The sequence below is a fragment of the Urocitellus parryii genome, chromosome 5, assembly GCF_045843805.1.
Source record: "Urocitellus parryii isolate mUroPar1 chromosome 5, mUroPar1.hap1, whole genome shotgun sequence".
Lineage (NCBI taxonomy): Eukaryota > Metazoa > Chordata > Mammalia > Rodentia > Sciuridae > Urocitellus > Urocitellus parryii.
Window position 1 is genome coordinate 74,599,047 of NC_135535.1, and position 24,544 is coordinate 74,623,590.

The 24,544-nt window shown below is 34.0% G+C and overlaps 1 protein-coding gene across 1 annotated transcript in view; it reads right to left on the reverse strand.

Annotated features, from left to right (window-relative positions):
* Positions 1-17,945: 17,945 nt before the first annotated feature.
* Lrrk2 (leucine rich repeat kinase 2) overlaps positions 17,946-24,544 on the reverse strand; it is a 127,913-nt gene continuing 121,314 nt past the window's right edge. Inside the window, exons 48-51 of the mRNA XM_026408515.2 lie at positions 23,290-23,442; positions 22,155-22,363; positions 20,328-20,399; positions 17,946-19,780 (exon numbers count right to left, since the gene is read on the reverse strand). Of these exons, the coding sequence (XP_026264300.2) occupies positions 19,659-19,780; positions 20,328-20,399; positions 22,155-22,363; positions 23,290-23,442 (556 nt within the window). The 3' untranslated portion in view covers positions 17,946-19,658. The remainder of the gene's footprint in view (positions 19,781-20,327; positions 20,400-22,154; positions 22,364-23,289; positions 23,443-24,544) is intronic.

Consider the following 24,544-nt stretch of genomic DNA (forward strand, 5'->3'; position numbering starts at 1 on the left):
TGTATGCTCTGATCTTAATTATTTCTTTCCTTCTATTTTTCTTGGGATTGGTTTGCTCTTGTTTTTCAAACATCTTGCAAAGGAAGCATCATTAGTTTATTTAATTGGGATATTTCTGATATTTTATGTAAACATTCATAACCATAAACTTCCTCTTAGGACTACCTTCATAGTGTTCAAAGGTTCTTCTATGTTGTATCATTACCCTTATTTGATTCTAACATTTTAAAAAAATTTTCACCCGATTTCTTCCATTTCCCATTTATTATTCCAAAGTGTATTGTTCAGTCTCCTTGTGTTTATAGTTTCTGTAGGGTTTTTTGGTGTTGATTTCTAATTTCATTCCATTATGATTCGATAAGATACAATATTCAAGACTAGCCACTTTGTCTTTCAGCTAAGATCCTGTCTTCAGCATGGTGAATACTTAGAGATTTTCAACTGAACATTTTGATTTATTGTATCTTTCATTTCAATATGTTTTGTTTGGTTCTTTTCCAATATCTGTCTCCTTATTGAGTTTCTGATTCATATGCTGTATTGATTTCCTTAATTCATTCTACTGTTTTTCTGTGTTCTCTTGAAACTTATTGATTATCTTTATAATCATCATTTTGAATTTATTGTCTGATATTTCATTACTTCAATTTAGGAGGCTGCATGCTACCTTATTTTTCATAGTTCTTGTATTCCTGTGTTGGGTTTTATGCATCTATTGGGATGGATTTCTCTTCCACTTTTATGTGTGGGCCTTTTTAGGCTTGACCTTTTCTTGTCAAAGTATTCTAGTGAGCTAGATGGAGATGCCTCATAGGTATGGTGTCCACAGCCTTTGTGTTAATTGTCTTTGTTTCAGCTGTAGACATGAATGTTTATTAGTGGAAGCTGAGGGCACCCCATCCATTCCTACTTGGTGTCTGGTGATTAGTTTGGGGGTTCTCTCTCTTCTATTCTTTGTATTAAAATATTGTTGAAGTTTGAGTGTGGCTAATTTGTGTGTGGAGTAAGACTTGCTCCCTCAAGTAGGTTTAGAGTCAATAGGAGCGCCTCTACCCTGTGAGCTAGTCACCTGACAGAAAAGGGGGAACCAAACAATAGCAACAATAAAAGCAAATAATAAATAGCATTAAAATTAATACCCATTGCCTTCTATGACATTTGTAAGACTAATTACCATAAAAATAGGAATGTTATGGTCAGTAATTGCCAAAAGCTAAAAAAAAAAAAATATAGCTGTAAACTAGATCTGGTATCAAAGTTAAAAAAAAAAAAAAAACTCAGGTGTCAACTACGCCATTTACCATACTAATAACTGCAACAACATGAGTGGTGGAGGCATGAGTTATATCAACCAAATAGTTCTAAAAGATCATTAAAAATACAATTTATTATGCAAAAAGTTTAGAATGTTGAAGATGTGAACAGAGAAAGCAGAAGGTATTTAGCAAGTGATGGCTATCATGAAAGAGGAGAAAATAAATTTCAATAAAGTAAGTGATGAGAGAGAGAAAGAACAAGAAAATTTGGCTGTAAAAGGGAGAAGAAAAGAGAAATAACAAAAAAAAGATATAAAACCCTAACCCTCTGAAGACAAGGAAAAATAACAATTATTTTAAAAATCAAAGAAAAAAGAAACACACGTATATATGCATGTGTCCATGAACCTATCAGTGCAATAGTAACACCAAAAAAATTTAAAAAAGAATTCATAATGAAAAAATGAAAGAATTGTCTATGTTGAGGTGTTCACAAATGTCAACAAAGATGGATGATCACTACCTGTTCCCAACTGTCCTCCTTTCCCTTTCTTCTTGGGCTATATACTGAAAGACACAGAAAGAGTGCACACAAGGGCTGCGGATTGTTAAACTTTTCCTTTTTTGTGTGTGTTCACTGAGCTAATTACAGTGGCCTAAAACTGAAGTTGGTCAAAATCTCTCTCAACTTTCTTTCTCATTAGTATAATATAGGATGAAATGGGAAGTACTGTCCATAGGAATTTTTTCTGCACAGACCAGATCCATGTGCTCCCAGGATGAAACAGGTGCAGAGTTCTAGGAAGGGAGTTCCAGTAGCTGAGGCTCAAGTCTAATCAGGCTTTAGGGACTTTGTTGGGTGGTATCTGCTCTGGAGAAACTAAATCAACACACCCTTAGGGTTAAACAGATGCCAATTTCTTCTGGGAGTCTGGATATCAAAATTCTCCCAGGAATTCTACTTGTGGGGCAGGGGAACCACCCCTCCATAGTTCTCACACACTCTACTGCCTGTGAACACATGGCCTTATCAGGCTTGGTCCCTAAGTGTATTCACACCACCTATTTAATTTCCTGACCGTCTTCAGCTAGACATGGAAGCCATCAGACTCAAAGACAAAGCAAATTGCACTCCCCTCCATATTTCTGACTTGAAACGATCCGTGTTTTTTCTGTGCCTGTTTCACTGATGTTCTTCTAGGTGCATGCAAGGCATTAGAGTAGGCACATATCAGGACAGTATGGTAAATATTTTTATGATCTCTCAGGCTCCCTAAGTAGCAAGCTTCAACACGGCTTCCTCAAAATGTCTCCCTGCCTCAACCCTCCACTTGCCAGTTGAGATACAGAGAGCCCTCTTCAAACACCAGTTTGCTGTGCAGCCACTGGGTCAGTGGCAACTTGTGTGTTCTACAGGTTTTTTGATGCCAAATTTGTCTTTTATGTTTCCCTCTGTGTGTCCTTCCTTTCTGACAAACCAGCACTTCTACCACTGTCTCATCTGGCTTGGCTCCAGTGTTTTCCTTCTTATTCTTTATTCAATGAACCTTAGTTTCCGGGTATCTAGAAAACTGTCCAATATTGAATTTCAGTGAATTTTTTCCTTCATCCATCTTGCTAAGAAGTAGTATTCCTGCTGCTTAAATTCTAAGCCACAGAGCAACTGGAAATGCAGTCTTCCTCTAATCTGCCATCTTTAATTCACCCTCTTATGCTCAATCTTAGGGCGCATTTTAAAGGTCACTCTGCCATTTATTTCACACAATTACCCCAATAGTTATTTTAGCAGTTCCTTCTTACAACTCTTCTGATTCTTAACATACGTTCCTTTCTTTCCATTTTTATTGTATCTTCATCAGACCTACTCGCTTACCTGCTTCAGTCACAATTTCAATCCTCTCTATAAAATTTAATCAATGGTCTCCATATATAACTTCATCACCAAAATTAATTTGCTTCACTTAATCTAGATAGCTTCTTATTGAATATTGTGCCATTTTTAACCCACTGATCATCTCCTCCTTTAAATGAACTCCTTCTCAGCCTCTGTCCCCTTCTACCTCTTCTGAATATGAATGTTTTCCAGAAATTTTTTTTCTCAATGTGTCTTATACATGGATTAGATCCTATGTCTCAGCATTCAAACCATGGTAGTGCATGTTAAGTTGTACTCCCATATCAATGAGACAGAGGTAAAGGATAGGAAGTCAGCATAGATATTAAATGATGGGGTCAGAAAGATGGGGGCTAAATATCAAAGAAAAAGAAATGAGCTAACCTCCAGGTAGCACTTCTCCCCCACCCCACTCACTCTGTTGCTATGGAAGGATCACAGATTTCAACACAAGCAATTACCCCTAGGACCACTTTTTCCTGCCTTTGGGCACTTTTTCAGGGAAGAAAAAAGTAAGACACTCCCACTCCATGGGCAACAGCTCTGGCTCCTGGCTCCTCTCCAGAGGATTCTACAATCTCTCCGTCTCAAATAAAACTTGCTTTGTGTGCTTGTCTTGGCATTACAGTGTTCCATCTTCAACATCTGGGGAAGGAGGACCTGATCCCGATTTCTAAGACTATCAGCACTGCAGCCCAGTTGTCCTAGGGTAGTGGAATTGGTTACGAACCAAAAAAAAAATACCCAGAAATTGTGTACAAGATATAAGGTTTATTGAAAAAAATAGAAGTTCCATTGACCATAGGCTGAACAGACAGCACACCCATCCTTCATGGTGTTTTACCAAACAGCCTTGCCATCCCTCCAGGCACTTTGTCCTGTGGTAGCTGGTTGGATGGGTGGCACTTATTCTCTTCACAGTGCCTTCAATTCTATGCCAGTTATCACAGGGAAAAGGGTTTTTAAATTAGGCTATAGGAGCAGTGACATTTGCTAGTTTTCTTAGTTTGTTTTATTCTATGACCAGCATACCAAAGAGTTCCTATACTGACAATCCATGCAAGAAAGCAGTTCATACAGATAACACTAGTTGACCTATTTGCAATATATGGTAGAAATAAAGGCATCCTTCAAGATAAATACTATCTGGGGATTCTTATCCAGGCACACTCTTATTATTCTCTTACCTTGGCTAGGTTCTTGGGAATAGAAAGGTGCATTTCAAGGACATGGTATTTTATTGTCACACCCCATACAAAAAAGTTCACATATTGAAGTTATAATCTCTGTATGTATGTAATCCCATTTGGAGAAAATATTATTAAAAGGATAATTGAATAAAGGTGGACCCCAATTCAATATATTGCTATATTATAAAAAGAGGATGGAACTAGGGGGAAAACAGCCATCTACAAGCCAGAGAAACAGGCTAGGAGCAGAACATTCCCTCATAGCCCTCAGAGGGACTAATGGTGCCCAATGCCTTGAGACCAGACGTTTGACCCACAGAAACAAAGAAAATAAATCTCTATTGGTTTAAGTCATCCTGTCTGTGGTTATGGCAGTCCTAGTACTACACAGATGGCCTCTCAAAACATGACTTACTAATCAACCTCTGATCCTACAATCTCTTTTGAGTTTTGAATTACCATCCAAAGGTGCCTATGGAATACTTCTGTCTATATGTTTTACAATAAGCTTAAATTAACATGTCAACACATTAAACACTTATCTGCACCAAATCTACTACCTCCTTTTGCTTCTCTTAATAAATGCTCAACAATCCAAGCCCAAAAATTTAGAATTATCTTACATAGATATTCTTAATTGGGATTATTAAAACTGATTAAGTCATGACAGTGATGTTAACTGAAAATAAATGCCTTACTTCATTGTCTAAGATCATTTGCATCTATTAAATTATATGTCTTACTAACACTTGGTAGGCTGGGGGGAAAAAAAATCAAAGATTAAAACTGAAAATAACTACAAAAATTTAGAAATGTTTTACTAAATGCTTTCAGGACAATTTTATATCACTACAATTAGTGTTTAATTTTAATTAAGAGATATTATACATTTATATTTTATATATTTATGTATATTAAGAATTTTTATCGTGCAAATATTCATGTTGTCACAAACTAGGTCAAGACAAACATTTTGCAGCAATCCAGAATCCTCCACTTGCTTGCTTCTCTATCCTTTTTTTGTATAGAGAACCACCATATTGATGGTTAAAGTCATCATTACTTCATTTGTTTTAGAGTCTTACCAACCATATATATGTATAGTGTGTATATACGTGTGTAAACACACACACACACACATCTTGGTAAACAAGTTGTTTTGATTTTCAGTGTTATATGAATTAAAACATATTATGTAAATTCTTTGCACTTGTATCTTTCATCCAATATTATGTTTGAAAGAGGCAGCAATCTATTTCTCTTTGAAGTTCTGCAATTTTTACTTTGGAGTATTAATGGGAAGATATCCTTTAATTTATCCCGATTTGTAGTCTCAGGATTTCTTTTGTAAATATAGATGAGTATCTTTCAAAGGCTGAAGCTGTATCTTTGCCATTATCTCTTCAAAAATACTTTTCTATCTTTCCTCTTCTTCTGGAACTTCACTCAAGACATGTTAGCCTTCCTTAATTCATTATAAATGACTCTTGACTACTTGGTTTATATTTTTCATTTTTTCTATCCATACTGCATTCTATAAAATTTTATTTTGACTTTTCTTTTAGTTCATTCGTTTTTCCTTCACCTGTATCTAAAATGCTTGTTTCCAAAGCAAGCAAACCTGACGGAATTCATGACCACCATACCAGCCTTACAAAATTATCTTAATGCAGTCCTACATTCAGAAATGAAAGATAACTACCATCTTGGAAGTATGTGAGAGTATTAATTCCACTAGGAGATACACAAGTGAGAAATGAAAAGAATGAAACTATATCATTACAACAAACCACACAAAACCCCAAAGATGAATAAAAGCGAAAGAATATTCAAAACTAAAAGAAAACCAACAATAAACTAGCAATAATAATCTTGAAAGAAAATGGGTTAAATTCTCCAATTAAAAAATACAGACTGGCTGAATGGGCATAAAAACAAAACCCAACCATATGATGTCTGCAAGAAAATCACCTCAGTAGTAAAGATATACACAGATTGAAAGTGAAAGGATGGAGAATAATTAAGCAAATGGAATTCTGAAGTGAGCAAGAGTTTTGGGATTAACATTCAAAACTGCCTTTGGAACATTTCCATTTTTAAGTTTTATGTGATGCTTAATTAAATACATCAAACATTACATATATCACCCACACCAAATACTTATATCTGAAAAAATAGACTTTAAAACAAAAACTCTGAGACAAAGAAAGGCACTACAGATCACAGAATAAATTAAACCATAACATAAAAATTTTAAATCTATGCATACCTAATATCAGAGCACCCAATTTCATAAAACAAGCATTATTAGATTTAATATTATTAGACTCTATAAAGGGAAATATAGAATCTAATACAATAATAGTGGAGAATTTCAACACCCTACTTTTATCAAAGGACAAATCATCCAGACCCCCCCCCAACAACAACAACAAAAAAAAAATCAAGAAACATAAGAGTTAATTTATACTATGGATCCAATGAACTTCATAGACAGACTATTCCACCCCCAAACCATAGAATATATATTCTTTTCATCAACACATGAAACTTTCTCCAGAATAGACCATGCATTAGGGCACAAAACAAATCTTAACAAATTTTTAGAAAGTAAAATTATATCCTGTATCCTTTATAATCACAATGGAATAAAATTTGAGTTCAACAATGAAAATTAAGCAAATGCATGGAGAATGAACACACCTTTTTTCCAAATATTTTTAATTGTAGATGGACATCATAACTTTATTTTATTTATTTATTTTTATGTGGTACTGAGGATCAAATCCAGTGTATCACACATGCTAGGCAAGTGCTCTATCACTAAGCCATAACTCCTGTCCCAGAATGAACACACTTTTGAATGAACAATGAGTCAAAGGTTTCAAAATGGAAATTAAACAATCTCTAAATAGTGAAAATTAAGCACAACTTACCAAACATGGGATACAGTCAAAGCACTATCTAAGGGAAGTTTCTTGCAATAAATGCCTGTATTAAAAAATGGAAAGATTTTTTAAAAATCTAATGATGCTTCAAGAATTTAAAAAAGGTACAACAAACCAAATCCAAAACCAGTAGGAACAATAACAAACTTAAGAGCAGAAATAATAAAGCAAAGCCTTAAAAAATATATACAAAAAAAAATCAATTAAACAAAGAGTTGGGTTTTTAAAATATATATTTTTTAGTTGTTGATGGACCTTTATTTTATTTATTTATATGTAATGCTGAGAATCAAACCCAGTGCCTCACACATGCTAGGCAGGCTCTCTGAGCCACAACCCCAACCCCAAGAGTTGTTTTTTTGAGAAGATAAAAAAATTGACAAGCTTTCATAGCTACACTAACAAAAAAAAAATACTAAAATAAATAAAATCAGAGATGCTAAAGGAGACATTGAAACTGAAACCACAAAAATACAAAGGTTCATTAGGGTTATGAAAAAGTATATGATAACAAATCAGAGAACCTGTAAAAAAAAGTCCAAGTTTTGAACACATATGACCTACCAAAATTAAACTATAAGGGCATTAAAAACATGAATAGACCAAATAACAACTAATGAAATTGAATCAGTAATAAAGTCTTCCAATAAAGAAAAATAGGATGGTTTTATTGCTGAATTTTACCATTTTTTTTTTTTTTGTACTGGGGATTGAACCTAGTGGCCCTAACCACTGAGACACATCCCCATCGCTTTAATATTTTTGTTTTGAGACAGGGCCACATTATGTTTCTTAGGGCCTCACTAAATTGCTGAGGCTGGCTTTGAAATTGCAAGCCTCTTGCCTTAGCCTTGTAAGCTGCTGGAATTAGAGGCATGCACCACCACACCCAGCTGAATTTCACCAAACTCAAAAAAAAAATAATAATAATAATAATAATTTTCAAACTAATCTGAAGAATTGAAAGAAAGGAAACTGTCCAAATTCATCCTGTGGGACCAGCATTATCCTAGTACCAAAACCAGATAAGGATACACTAATTACAAAAACTATATAGTAATATCCCTAGTGGACACAGATGCAAAAACTCTAAACAAAATACTAGCATCAAATTCAACATCAAGGGTCTGGGATTGTGGCTCAGTGGTAGAATGCTTGCCTAGCATGTGTGAGGCACTAGGTTCAATCCTCAGCACCACATAAAAAAATAAATTAATAAAATAAAGTTATAATATGCATCTGTAACTAAAAATATTTCTTTAAAAAAATTTAACATCAAATCAAAATGATCATTCAACATGTTCAAGTTGGTTTTATCCTAAGGATGCAAATCTGATTCAACACTGTGATACAGAAAAAACATTTGATAAAATCTAACAAATCTTCATGATAAAAATCTCTGAACTAATTAGGTATAGAATAATAAGACATCAACATACTAAAGGCGATCTATGATTAACCCACAGCCAATATCAGACTGAATAGGGAAAAGCTGAAAATATTTCCATAAGATCAGGAGCAAGATGAGAATATTCACTCTCACAGCTCTTATTTGATACTGTACTAGAAGTTTTAGCCAAAGTAATGGGGTAAGAGAAATAAAGACATACAAATAGGAAGGGGGGAAGGCAATATCTCTCTATTTGCAGATGATATGATTATATAGGAAAAATGATTATCAGACTATTAAAAATGATCAAATTCAATAACTATCAGGATACTAATGAACATATAAAAAAAATCAACAGTTTTTCCAGACAATGATTAATTTTCTGATAAAGAAATCATGAAAGCAATTTCATTTAAAACAACTTCCAAAAATAAAATACTGATGAATAATTTTAACTAAGGAAGTGAAAAGGTTCTACAAAGAAGTCACAAAACACTGCTGAAAAAAAAAATTGAGGAAGACACAAAAAGATGGAAACCTTCCATACACAAGAACTGGAAAAATTAATATTGGTAAAATATCTAGACCAGAAATCCTACAACTTCTAAAAGAAAACATAGGGTCAACACTCCATCATACAGATGCTGGATCAGACTTCCTTAACAATACCCACAAAGCACAAGAAATTAAACCAGCAATCAATAAGTGGGATGCCATGAAACTAAAAAGCTTCTTCACAGCTAAGGAATCAAGAGTGTGAAGAGAAAGCCTGTAGAATGGGAGAAAATCTTGGCCAGCTAGTCCTCCAATAGAGGATTAATACCCAGAATATACAAAGAACTCAAAAAACTTAGCACCAAAAATAACAATCCAATCAATAAATGGGCAAAAGAACTAAACAAACTTCTCAATGGAAGAAAAACAAAAGTGCAATAAATACGTGAAAAATGTTCAACAGCTCTAGCAATAAGGAAAATGCAAATCAAAACTACACAAAGGTTCCATCTCAATCCAGTCATAATGGCAATGATCAAGAATATGAACAACAATAAATGCTGGTGAGCTTGTGGGGAGAAAGGAACACTTGCATATTGTTAATAGGACTGCAGATAAATACAACCACTCTTGGAAAACAGATTCCTCAAAAAGCTAGGGACAGAACTACCATATGACACAGCTATCCTTCTCCTGGGTATTTTCCCAAAAGATCTAAAATCAGTATACTATAACACAGCCACATCAATGTTTATAGCAGCATGATTCATTATAGATCAATAATGGAATTAACCCAGATGTCCTTCGATAGATGGATTAAGTTGTAACACACACACACACACACACACACACACACACACACTCTTTCTACTCTGATTTTAAAAAGAATAAAATTATGACATTTACAGGTAAATGGATGGAAATGGAAAATGTCATGCTAAGTGAAAATAGCCGAACTCCAAAATTCAAAGGTCGAATGTTGTCTCCCATACTCAGAAGCTAGAGTAAAATAAAGAAAAGGGAAAGAAGATTACATAAAGAAACAAACACAAATTAATAGATGACTGAAAGGAAGTCTAATAGAGGAAGGAGAAGGGAAAGAGGAGAATGGGAGGGAAAAGAGGAAGGAAAAAAATGGAGATCATGAACTGAAATCAATTTCCATGAATGTGTGAATTTGTCAGGATGAACCCAACTACTGTGTATAACCATTAAGCTTAAATTTAAAAAATTTGTAAAATGTCCATATTACCAAATGTAATCTACAGATTTATTGTAATACCTATCAAAATACCAATGGCATTCTTCACAAAACAAGGAAAAAATCCTAAAATTTATATGAGAGCACAAAAAAAGTCACAAATAGCCAAAGTAGTCTTGAGCAAAAAGAGCTAACCTAGAAGCATCATGATTCCCGATTTCAAGACACACTGCCAAACTTTGGTAACCAATACTGCATAGCACTGGCATAACAACAGACGCAGAGACCAAAGTAACACAATAGAGATCCCGGAAATAAAGATCTACTAACTCATGTTTATGTGTGTGTGTATGGGGGGCGTAGTGTACAGGGGATTGAACTCAGGGTAACTTGACCACTGAGCCACATCCCCAACCATATTTTGTATTTTATTTAGAGACAGGGTCTCACTGCTGCTTAGTGCCTTGCTTTTGCTGGGGCTGACTTTGAATTCATGATCCTCCAGCCTCAGCCTACAAAGTTTCTGGGATTACAGGCGTGCACCCACTGCATCTGCACAACTAACTTATTCTGACAAAGGTTCCAAAAACATACATTGAAGAAATACCTTCTTCAATAAATTGTGCTGTGATGAAGATATCCAGAAGATATTTTCTTTATGCAGAAGAGTAAAAATTCTCTCAGTCTATACAAAAACCAATTTGAGATGGATCCAAGATCAAAATGTAAGATCTGAAATTCTGAAACTACTAGCAGAAAGTACAGGGAAAGGCTTCAAGACATTGGTACAGGCAATGATTCTCTGGATCAGACTCCAGAAATAAAACAAAAGTTAAAAAACGGACTATATAAAACTAAAAAGCTTCAGCAAGCAAAGGAAATAAGAGTCAAAGACAACCTAAGAACGGCACAAAACATTTGCTAATTATTCATCTGACAGAAATCTAATAACCAGAATGTACAAAGAATACCAAAAGCTTAACAGGTAATCCAATTAAGTGATTGGTAAGTGATTTGAATAGACTCCTCTCAAAAGAAAAAACAAAATGTCCAACAAATATGTGAAAAAAACTTTAATATTATTCATCACAACAGAAATGGAAATCAAAATTACAGTGAGATAAGATGCACCTAAGTTATAATGGCTCTTATCAAAAAAAAAAAAAAAACAAGAAATAAATGCTGGCTAGGATGTGGTGAAAAGGAACTCTCATACTGTTGAAGGGAATGTAATTAGTAAAGCAATTATGAAGAACAGAATGGAATTTTCTCAAGAAATCAAAAGTATATGTACACCACACATGAGCTAACTCAGTGTGTATATCCAAAGAAGATGAAATTAGCATATCAAATATGCCCAACTGTGTAGCATTATTCACAATAGCTGAAATTAGCCCAGGTGCCCATCATCAGATGAGTGCATAAAGGAAATATGGCATATATACATAAGAGCATATTATTCAGCCACAAAGAATGAAATGGATGACTCCGTTACCAGTTTATGGTACTAATCCGGCAAAATCTGGTATGGTAGGAAGGGAGGTCAGATTTGATCAGGGCATATTATATGCATGTTTGGAAATACCACCTTGAACTCTATTAAATATGCACAATATGTTAAAAAAATAGTTTGACTGATTTTAAAAAATATATAACATAGATGTAAATTTTGTCTACAATTCCAGAGGGATGGCTTTCTCAGGGTTTTGCTGTTCTAGGTAGAAAGTGTGCAGGGTTTTTTTCAAGATATTACTTACACTGAAAAGTATTGGTTTAGTTCCCCATGCTACTGGGAAGACCTGTATCGTTGACTCCTGAGCTTGCAAGGTGCTGGGATTTGTCCTCCGTCTTCAATTTTTTCAAGGTTGTGGAAACTGAAGCTCAAATTCCCAAAGTTCAGCAAATGTTTGCAGGAGAGCAACAGCTTTGGTGTTTTTGCTTACATCTTTTTCCCACCTGTTACTCGGCTTTCTGTCTCTGTGACAAAATACTTGAGATAAATAATTTCAAAGGAGGAAAGTTTTATTTTGGCATGATGCAGATCACTCACCTCAAGGAAGGAGGGCTGGTGGAGAGGAAGCCAGAGAGGAACAAAACTTGGGCACACAGGAGCAAGCCAGGATCCCAGGATACTTATACCCTATCTCCCAATTAGTACCACCAGCTGGGAACGGAGTCTTCAATACATGAGCTTTGGGAACACATTTAAGATTCAAACCATAAAACCACCCTTGCTTTGATTTTGGCCTCATAATTCTGTAACATCAGATCTTTAACAGTTTCAGATATCTGTCTTAGTTGTTTCTCTTCCTTTTGTCTAACTTCCTAGTTTTTAGCAGGTAGACTTCTCTAAATCATTATCATGTTACTATAAATGAAATATAAACCAGTCTCATTTCATATTGTTTTTATTAACACAAAGTCAGTTTACTCCACCTCTAAGTCAATGTAAACAAGAATTTAAAGTACTGATTTGGTGGGCTGCTAAGCTACTAGCTTTCTGTTTACAGATAACCATGATCTATAACCCAGAGACCTTAGTCTGTAACTCAGCACAGTGAATAATCAGCAAAATATGAGCTTCAAACTTCAAAACTCTCTTTCCTCCTACTAAGAAATGTAAATTACCTGAAAGCTATTTTATAGTTGGGAATAAGGGGCATCTGAGGAGAATGTGTTCCTCACAACAACTTCATGGTAGTATTGTTATCCCTTTCTATCTGTGAGGACATGGATGGAAAGAAAGCTCACTGTATGGAACAATGAGGAGACAGGAGCCCAGATTCACACTTCCAGATTCCTTGATTCTGAAACACATATAAAGGAAAAAATATTTATTCTATCCATGCAGATAAACAAGGTAGATTTTTCCCACAGGTTTTTGACATATAGGATTCAAGCTAGTAATTAAAGATTTGGATTGAATATTATTTTTCATTTTCTATACTCCTTCAATGTTTCAAATCATATCACTTTCCTTTCCTCCTATTTACATTATCTTGAAAGAATAAAAATTACTTGAAAGAACAATTAAATAATTTGTAGACCAATTTGTATGATGACATTTAGAAAATAAGTAGCACCTGAAAAGCCATTTTTCTCTCATGTAAAGTCGATAACCCCAAAGGAAGAGGGAAAAAGTAAGCTGTCAGCATTCAGTGGGTAAAGGACAGTCTATTCATCTGTAATTGACACGTACTTGTTATCTTTATGAAACACCAAATTGTATAAAACAATTAAAGAGCAGTTAGTGAAAATGTGATTACATTGACTTAAAAGCTTAATGCAATAATTCACTTATGGGATTACCGTATATTGCCACCACTTGTGTTTACTCTTGAAATAAATATATATTCATGAAGATATTCTATTGTGCATGGCTAAGGCTTACATTTGTCTTTTGAAATAAAATCCTTTTTTTGCTAAACACACAGTTTATTGAATGCCAAAGATACTCCCAGCTTTGCTCAATCACAAAGATACATAAAACTTAAACGACCTCTTTATTTTATAAGTTCCTATTACAACAAGAAAAGGATTGTCCAGAAATTAGCAAAAGGTTTTCAATGTGAAATTCCCGTATTTAATTATGTTTCACAGATATTGTTCCAGTTAGAAATGTAGCTCTGACACAGTGTATGTGAAACAGATTGCAAAACCCCTTATTGTAGAAAGGGAGAAAGGGGAGCAAAGATAAAGCCAAGTTCATTATGATGTAGGTTACAAAGAAAAAAAAAATTCTGTGCTAAGACAGAAGGGTTTTCACCCAGTGATCTTAAACCTCAGTGTTGCTCTCTTCTGCTGCCCCTCACCCACCAACAGAGTAGATTAACTCCCTTTCTGCTGTATAAAAAACATTATCCTGCTCAGAACATCCTAGCAGGAAATGGGCTGCTAAAGGCAATTCCTTGGAGGAGGAAAAAACACAAAGGTTATCAATTGCACTAATGTTCATACTAGCCAATTAGCATGTCTGTAGTTAATTCCACTGATTGAGTTGCACTTTCCGTGTTGGTTCAGTAATTTCAGACAAAACAAAATGGATGAATCATTGCAAACTATCACCTTCGCTTCCATGCAAGGAAATGCTCATTTTATAGCCTGACATGAAATTTAGACTAGTGTACTGTACAAAAATAGATCAGCAAGTGGCAATTGAATTGGACAAGAAGGCAATGGAATGGAAATGATGATCTTTTATCTATCCATACCTGATCATGAATTTCACTGAAAGAACAAATTAAACATAGAATTAATACTTTGAGTGTTTTCTTTTTAAGCTTCAAATTAATTGTTTGACAAATTAGATAAAAACCCTTGGCACTTGTGGATTTATTGTGATGGTATGCAGGAGCTACTACCAAAGATCCATGATATATAGTAATGCACAAGTTATTAGAGGATTCCTTTTTAGTGAAGTTGATGACCAGATTGAAATTCCTTATGGATGGTACTTATGTGTGACTCAGCTGGGAATAAAACTAACAAACTTCATATGCATTACCTCACTTTATTCTCATCCATCTAGAACATGAGTACCAGCTTGACATTTTATAGATGAGGAAAGCAGCTCTTCTCTAGCTATTTGGGCAATATGCTCCAGTTCACGTGGCTAGTAAATGCTGAATCAGTGATATTGATCCAAGTCTTCCAATTCACAAACTTTCCCTTTTTTGTTTGTTTTGAGGTGGTAAGGATTGAACCCAGGGCCTCAGGTGTGCTAGCTAAGTACTCTACCTACAAGTTACAACCCCATCACATCTTTTCCTTTTTTTCCCCTTTGTTTTTGTAAGTAGCTTTAAAGGGGATGAAAGTAAATTACATTTCTACTTTATAAATTATTTGTCATGATAGAAAATACTTTATTTGGGATTTATTTTTGAATGAGATGAGGAAGGTGGGAGGGGATGGGAGGGGGGATAGTAGGGGTTAGGAAAGGTAGCAGATTAAGACAGTCACTAATATGCCATTATGTAAAAATGTGAGTATGTAACAGATGTGATTCTGCTATCTGTATTTGGGGTAGAAATGGGAGTTCAAAACCCAATAGAGTCAAATGTATGAAAGATGATTTATCAAGAGCTCTGTAATATTTGGAACAATCAATAAAAAAAAGGAAAAAAAAAAGAAAACCTCTTATTGTAGACACAGGCTCATAGATTGCTTTCGTGTTTCTTAACCTATAAGATCAATTTGGTATTCAATTATTTTTCTTTCTTTCACCCTAATATTCCCCAAAAGTTCATTAGCCTTTGTAGGGCAGGGAAAAGTTGGCTATACTTAGGCTCCTACCATTATGTTTTAGTATGTAGTCAAGGTCATAATCACCCTGATTCAGGTTAATTGTTTATGACTCCAGGTCATAAGCATCTTTTTGTGAACATGTACATATTTATGTAAACTATTGGCACTGCAACTTCTTTATTTGGCTTGCACATATAAAAGGCCCATGGAAAGATTTGGGTGGGGAAGAGACTAGAGGCTGCTATCACCTCTGAATAAAATATGTCTACTATTCCAACTGTGCTCTGCATCTTCATTTACCTGCCTGGATCCTGAATCTGTCTCCAGGGTCTGAGCCCCTGAAGGACACCCTTACAATTTCTCATTTCAAAAAAATACTATATCTATATATAAATATGAATTTTGTCTGCATCTGTAGTTGCTTAAGTATCTCCTAAATAGATATTATAATTAAGTTCTCAAATAATGGGAAGTTGTTACAAATTTCAGTATTTGACAGGATTTTTTTAAATTAGTAACTTAATTAATTATTCAGAATAATGGGTTTCTTCCTGGCATATTCATATATGCATATAACATATTTGATCATTTCTGTATTCCCCCACCATCCTCTCTTCCCAACTCTTTTTCCCTCCCCCAGTAAAAGGCTTTTTAGAAAAAGATTGTGCTCCTTAAATAGTGTGCATGCAATCCTTCTGCTAGAAAGCTTATCTCACTATGAAGATTGTTGTTGCTGCCTATTTATCCTAAGTCTATGATTAAATATTAGTCGTTTTTGTTGCCTTATTTGTGTATTTTTTTATGTATATATTTATTGATCTTCTTCCTAGATCCCCCACTTTCTGGCCAGTCTCTATTTTTCCATAGTATTTCTAATAGAGCATTTGTCACATTGTGTGGTGTTTTCATTAAAAAAAAAAAAATGGTAGCAACACCCTTTTGGGTGTTCAAATGGACAAAATGCAGTGAGGCCAAGCCAGAATAACACATATAAGGTACACTGTACACTTTAGTTTTCTAGCTGCCAGATGCTGTAGGATAGTGGATTCTCATGGAGGCCAAGTAGCAGCCCCAGGACCCAGACCCTGGTATACCTTCCTTCTCCCTACTCTTTGTCTTAGGCTAAGACTCCTTTAAACAGAAACTTTTCATGTAAAACTGGGAATCAGGGGAGGCACTCAGGGAAAACCACCTTGTCCCTGTCTCTGCTCACCCATTCAGAGGATACAGACAGCAGGCTTTTTTGGTTCAGGTGCCTCCCCGCCTCTTCAAAGACAAGGTGCTAGGAATACTCCAAATGCCTAGAAAAATCAGAAGGAATTGAGTATGATCTTATATAATTGTAAGCAGCCAGATTCTGAATTTTGGGGGTGGGGGAGGAATGGTACTCTGAGTGGGAACTGGTAAGAATGGAGAATGAGGGCTTCAAGTTTTGCTGAGTTAGCATGGTTTAAAATTTTACTGTACTGCCTGCTTCTAAGTCTCCAAGAAAAACATCCCATTTTTAAGTCGGGCATTAAGTTATCTAAGGTGATGAATGACATAAAGAAGCTCAGTGCCGAAAGTTTGGAACTTCATCTCCCTTTAATATCTGAATATTTATATGTTCACTTTTAATTTAGTCAAGTTCAGAATATTTATTGTTATTTCTGCTGTCATACCAATATATTTTTCTGTCCTGATGAAAAATAAGTTACATTTTAGGTAAAACAGTTTACACACAATCAGTAGAGTGCTGGCCAGAATCAGATTCGGAGAAGCTTTCTTTTTCATTTCAAACTTATACAGAAAAAAAAAAAATCTGTTAAAATACTTATGTTTTGATAATAATTAACAGCTTATATTAGGGTTTAATCAGGAAAGACTAAAAATGACTATTTTTTAATCTATATCAGTTGTTCTAAAGTTTTATTTTTCTTTTAATATTTAAGTGTGAACAATTTTACTAACAGAAATTTTTTTCTAAGAACTTGAAAATAGAATATATTGTGCCCTTCGGAACTTTATCCAGGGATCATGTCAACTATTTTCTTATATAAAATTGAATTTAAATATCCCATAAATTCTCAAGAAAAAATTTTGACACCTTCCTAGAGTGCTATTAATCCACACACAGACTAATACAAAGTTTTATATGAGATGGGTAACAGATCTATATATGAAAATAAAACACCATCACAAGGTCTTAAAACTCATAAACATGTTTTAAAAATGTTTATTGTTCCATTTAAATACAATGTTCATTTACACATTTTTCTATAACTGTCTTTGGTAAAAAAAAAAAAAAAAAAAAAAAAAAAGTTGAATTTACATACAAAGTTACAATGAGAGAATGTCACCGGAATAAAAAGTTCCAATCATGTATGCATTTTTTTAATATTTATTTTTTAGTTGTAGTTGGACACAATACCTTTATTTCACTTATTTATTTTTATGTGATGTTGAGGATCAAACCCAGGGTCTCGAACATTCAAGGAGATCACTCTACCGATGAGCCACAACCCCAGCTCCTCATGTATGCATTTTTTTTGGTGCTTAATTACATAATAAATTAAAACATGGGTCATTTTGAAAAGTGGAAAATGTTTCAGGGTTAAGAGTTTGGTTATCCTTCATTGAAAGAAATTTTAAGTCTGTACATAATAAAAATGCAAGTCAGTTCTGGGAATATCAAATAGGCTTGTTATGCTATCATGGAGAATTCTTTAAAATGAAGAATACTGGGCAGGGCCAATGGATTTACCAAAAGTGATTTTCCTAGAGTAGAAAGATAACCACATATTTACATGTGTTCTTGGCAGTGATGCTCCTACTGTGAGAAGACATTTATAACGAGTTAGGTCTAATATAGAAGACTAGATTAGCAGCTGTTTTTACCCATTGTAGCTGAAGTTCTTCTTTAGCATACTGAATAGTGAGCGACACATTTGTCCCCATGGTCTTTGTGGATGTTGTAGAATTCTATGATTTTCAAAAGAGAGTTTCTGTCTAAATGATGTAGGGTGTGCAGGGTCATACATTTAGGAGAGTATGAGTAGAAGCATTAGAGAAAAGTAAATTAGGAAATAAATAGCAATGGGTTGGCTTACCACTGAAAATCAAAACAAAATTACAAAAATATCTCTAGAAGAACTAAATAGTGTATTTACACCAATAATACAAGTTTCAGGATGCCCACATTCAAAGATATAATTGAAAAATAGAAAAAGGATAACTATGTCCTTCCTGTATCTGAGGATTTGATGTGTCATGTTTTAGAGGATATGTTTATTTTAGAGGAAACTGTGAGATGCATGGTTTGCATCAGCAACAGAGAGCCTTATTAGTGAAAATTCAATGGACTGTTTATAAGTGTATGTTAGTGCATTTAAAAACAGTTCAATAAATAACATATTATATGGGAAACTACCCAAAGTATCTTCATTTCACCTTGGGTAATTTCTAGAAAGCAAGCAACTATTGCATCTTTTTTTTTTTTTTTTGGTAGTGAGGACTGAACCCAGCAGTAGTTTTCCACTGAGCTACTTCCCCAGTCCTTCTTATTTCTATTTTTTGAAACAGTGTATTGCCCCATAGCTGAGGTTAAAGAGGAACTTGTGATCTTTCTGCCTCAGTCTCCTGAGTCACCAAGATTAGAGATTAGAGATTAGAGGTGTGCACCACCATGCCCGGCTAACAACAATCCTGTCTTGAGCACAGAATTTAAAATAAAATTTACCTTCAGCATGGATAATGAAACAAAAATGATCAGATTGTAAATTTTTGTATGAGTACTACAAGTATTTTGTACTTATTAATTAATCCCCCAAATTAATTAGGGCATACAGGAAATATAACACTGTATTTTAAATAGTTCCTTAGAACATATTTTCACTGGTAACTATTTTTACATATATTTAAATTAAAAATAAAACATATAAACATTTATTCATATACACGAGTTGTTTCAAAGGATAGAAGTATTCCATTTAACATAAATATTTTAAAGAGATATTTACAAGAGATAATTTTCCTATCTAAAAACAAAGACTTCTGATGTCTTATTCAACAGATGTTCTTTTCATTTTTTCTGCTAATTCTTTTCTCACTTCAATGTGTTTTTCTAAATTTTGCACTTCATGTGGAAGATTGATGTCCCAAACAGACAAGCAAGATTGTATCTCTATAAAAGGAAAAAAATAAAATCATGCTTCAAACATCCATTATAAAATATTTTTATTTTGTTAATTTATATTTCATTATATATAAATACTAAATTATTGTCATTCATAAAAAATATTCTTATAAAATGTTAATAATACCTTATAGACACTAACTACCAAATTTCAAGAAGCACATAGACACTTTATAACCAATCATTTCATTTACTGAAACAAAGAGAGCTTTTTCCAACATTATTCAACATTAGGCCTCATCTGGACATAGGTAAGTTATAAGCAAAAAATATTCACATTTAGTTTAAATTTGAAGTAGTTCTCATTTTATAGTGACTGTTCTTTTTCCCTCATCTGAAAAAATAAATATTTAAGATTCCTAAATCATTGAAACTTAATATTGAAATTTGCCTAAATTATTTACACTGTAAAGAAACTATCAATTAAAATTGCTAAAAGTATATGTAATATCTACTTTAAATTTATAAAACACAATATCTTTTCCTCATTCACATCATTGCACTCTTTGGACTACAGCATCCTATTAAATATTACCTTTTTGTTGTTGTATGCCTTCAGTAGTTTTCCGTTTGTACCCCAAAACCAGCATGACATTTTTAAGGCTTCCTTTAAAAAAACAAAATTCAGAAGTTTTCTATCAATACAATAAATTAAACTATATCAAAAAACAGTAAAGTTGCAATTCTTAATTATGTGAATCTGAAAAAGCAGCTAAAGATTTCTATAAAATAGGTTTAATTTGGCGGTTTCTCCTCAGACCTTCTCCTGTCCACTCTGTGGGTCTGATGAGTTCCACCCAGGAGTGATATCTCAATAAAGCCTCATTCATCGGCCCTTTAAAAAAAAATAGGTTTAATTTTATACATTATTTCTTCCAAAATTATACTATTAAATGGATAATATGTATAAAAGTGTTTTTGATACTACAAGGAACAAATATGAAGCATGGGGATAGAGTTGGATAGATGCATAACTGACCCTCTATCACAATATCATATTATCAAGTCATTCACTAATTAATCTGAAAAATGTTCATCAGAAGTCTTGTATGTACTGGGCTAGGTCCTGGGAGTAAAGAGATGTCCAAAAAAACACAGACCCAACTCACATGCAGGTTATATTCTGCTGAAGATATTGACATTAGTTGGGGAAAAAAATCATGACTGATGAATGCTATATAAGAGAGGTACAGTGAAGCCACATCATTGTGCACCTTGTAGTCTATGTTTAAATTTATTTTTGTTTTAAAATAAATAATAATCTACTGAAATGTCAATATAATTTCAATTATGAACAACCATGTGGGTTCCAGAGTACATACAAACTAAATTAAATAAAACAATATTGATCAAATAAGACAGGGAGATAACCCACTGAGACCTACTAATCTGCTTGTGTGGACCCATCCTGGTAGTTAACAATCACCAAGAGCATCTAATCTACTTCTGTGCAACCCTGATATCTATAAATGACAAACAGGTGAGGGTACAGGAGAAACACCTTTCTTAAGATATTCTTGCAAAAGGAATCTATTTTCTTCACCATGGTCAAACATTGTATTGCTGACATATTAAAACTTACATAAACTCTACTTTTGCAGAACTAAACCCTACACTGTTATTTTGTGATCAACTTTGTATATAAGATATTATAGCTTTCTGAATAAAATAATTAATCAAAGGAAGACATTGAAATACATTTTATGTGAAAAATACATTTCACATAAGAGCCAAAATAGACATAAAAGGTTGAACAAAACTTATCATGATTTGTCAATATTTGTAGATTGTGGAGTTCAGCATATATTGCTACAAGAACTTTTTTATAGAATGAACAACCAAATGGTATTCTTTACCAAGGGTGGGCAGCTTGGACTATGACCAAAATAAACATTTGCTTTAACTTCTTGAATGAAATAGCAAAACATACTCAATGCTATGTATTTCCCATTTTTGCCTTTAGGTAATAAGGAAAAAAGCAAGTAACACCCAAATCAAGGGGCTAGGATAGTGGTTCAGTGGTGGAGCACTTGTCTAGCATGTGTGGGGCACTGGGTTCAATTCTCAGCACTACATAAAAATAAAATAAAGGTCCATCCACAACTAAAAGGAAAAAGAAAACTTAAAAAAAAAAAAAAAAAAGACCCAAGCTGAATGTTCAACCTCGGTCATCTGCTTCCCTTGGGGGACTAAGAGCAGCTTCTGCCTCCCTATTTTAAAGGGCCTTATTTAAAATGTATCCCAGTCCTGATTCATTATGTGAAATTTGAAGGAACTCCAAACAAAGCTGGAAAGTGAAAACTTAAATTTTAAAATAAAGGCATATTTTTATAATCTTCAAGGACATGAAAAAGAAACTTGCCTAACTGTGCCGCCATCATGACTCTAACAGAGTCACAGAAGTTGTTAATTATGCGTATAACTCTCCGAGTCGAAAGATCAAGGAGTAAAATATGGCCTCCTCCAGTTCCTATCCAGAGAGCAGTGTTCTTCTGAAGGCAAAGAGTTTTCACTCTCCCGGAGTACGACATTTTGTGCTTTGATTCCTTGTTGATTTTTACCATTATCTCCCTAGGAATCATAAAGAAAGTATGCATTAATAATTTCATCAGCAATTAGGGGATAAAAGAGATTTGTCTTTCTATACATGTACATATAATAACTTTTCAAATTATGAATATATAACAATTCAGTCATCCCTTGGTATAGGGGGATTGGTTCTAGGAATCTTCCCCACTCACTGCAGCTACCAAAATCATAGGTGCTCAAATTCCTTATGTAAAATGATATAGTATTTGCATATTACTTTCTCTCCTATATAATTGAATCATCTCTAAATCACTTATAATACCTAACAACATGTAAATGCTGTATAATAGTTGTTATGCTGTATTGTTTAAGGGATCATGGCAATAAAATGTTCAGTACAGATGCAACCATAATAGGTCTAACTTTCTGGTCCTAGGTGGGTTCAATCTGTGCACACAAAACCCAAGGATATGGAGGTCTGACTTTATACATTATGAGGGCTTTGTCTCTCACATGTTGAATTAGATCGCCATGTCTGTCTGTCAGGGTCTTGATCCTCCCTCCTTACTTAGTGCACTGATCAGGTCATTTTGTGACCTTTTTCTTTATATTACAGAATCTTTGGGAAAGTAGTTTTAATTATATATAGTAACATCTGACTCTGTGACAATTCTAGACATATACCCAGTAGTCTAGAATCCAGTATGGCCACTTTTAAAAATGACTGTTTCACTAGAGAATATTCTTAGTAATACCATATAGTATGTTCCTATTCTTTTATTTTCCCAAAATGAAATGTACAGGATATCAAAAGATGGTGCTGACAACCATTAACAATTTTGTTTCTGCATTTTCAAAAATTTTCTATTTATAGGGGAAAAGAAAGAAAAATAAGCAGAGCTCTCTCCTTTGTGCAGTCTGAAGCGTAGAGACAGTTCTGGCAAGCAGAAAATAACCACAGAACTTACTTTAAAAAGTGTACACAGTCTATGAGTTCACAGAGCTTTTCAGTTTTCTTATCCCACACTTCCACAACAGGGCTATTTTTCTTAGCAATATAGAGAGCTGTCTCTACTGCCACAGCTATGATATTGGAATCACTGAAAGCTGCATAAGAAAACCTAGGGAAGGAAAAAAGAATGTCAAAAAAGTCATGATACCACCTTATGGTTGTTCCTAAGGCATGTAAATTTAACACTATTTTGGAAATAAGCTAGACTATTGCCCATGTTCTCCTGTAACCATCCTAAATTGAATATGAAACTTACTTTGCTACTTTACTTACTTTTGGTTACTTTATATTGGTTTCCCTTGATAAAAATAAAGACTATAGTTAATGTTTATTCCTGGTTTTAGTTTTAATTTCAGTTCTACCTGGTTCTTTATAGAATTATATGTTGCATCTTAAGTTTTAAAAGAAATATGACATTTGTAACTTTTAGATGTTGCAACTAAATCACTGTGGTAATGAATGTTTGGAAAATTAAAAGCTAGCCATCTATACCTAGAGTTATAAAGCATAAGATGTTGAAATAAGTTTAGTGGCGTATCTTCAAGGGCTAAAAGGAAAGGTATTCATGCAGAAACATAAGTTAATCAAGTTACAAGAAAAAGATCACCATTGTCCAAGCATAAATGGAAAGTAAATTGTTTACCATTTACCCCCTTTTAAAATGAAGGAAAAATACCAGAATTTTAAAATAACTCTCAGCCACCCTAAGACATGTGGCATTGTGTGTATTTCACAAACAGATTGGGGATCCGAAGCCTTATCTGCATGGCAAGCTCCTAGTCAGCCTTTGAGGCTTAATCTAAATGTCAGCTCCTCTGGAATTCCTCACTGACCTATCAAAATAGAGCAACCATTCCTTCTCCTCACTGTTGTAGCTGTATTTTTATAGTCCTTATTAAACATAATAATGTTTTAGCTGAGCATGGTGGAGCACACCTGTAATTCCAGCTACTCAGGAGGCTGAGGTCAGAGGATCATGAATTGGAACCCAGCCTAGACACCTTAGCAGTACCCTATCTCCAAATAAAAATAGGAAAATAAATAAATAAATAAACAAACAAATAAAAAAATAAAATATTTATTTATTAGTATCTCCCTCACATTACATGGTAATTTCTTAAGGACAAGCATGTGTTTTCTACATATTCACAATCTAATAAGGAGTTATTATGAGTAAGTACCTCTGATACACCAGGAAATTTAGTAATTGT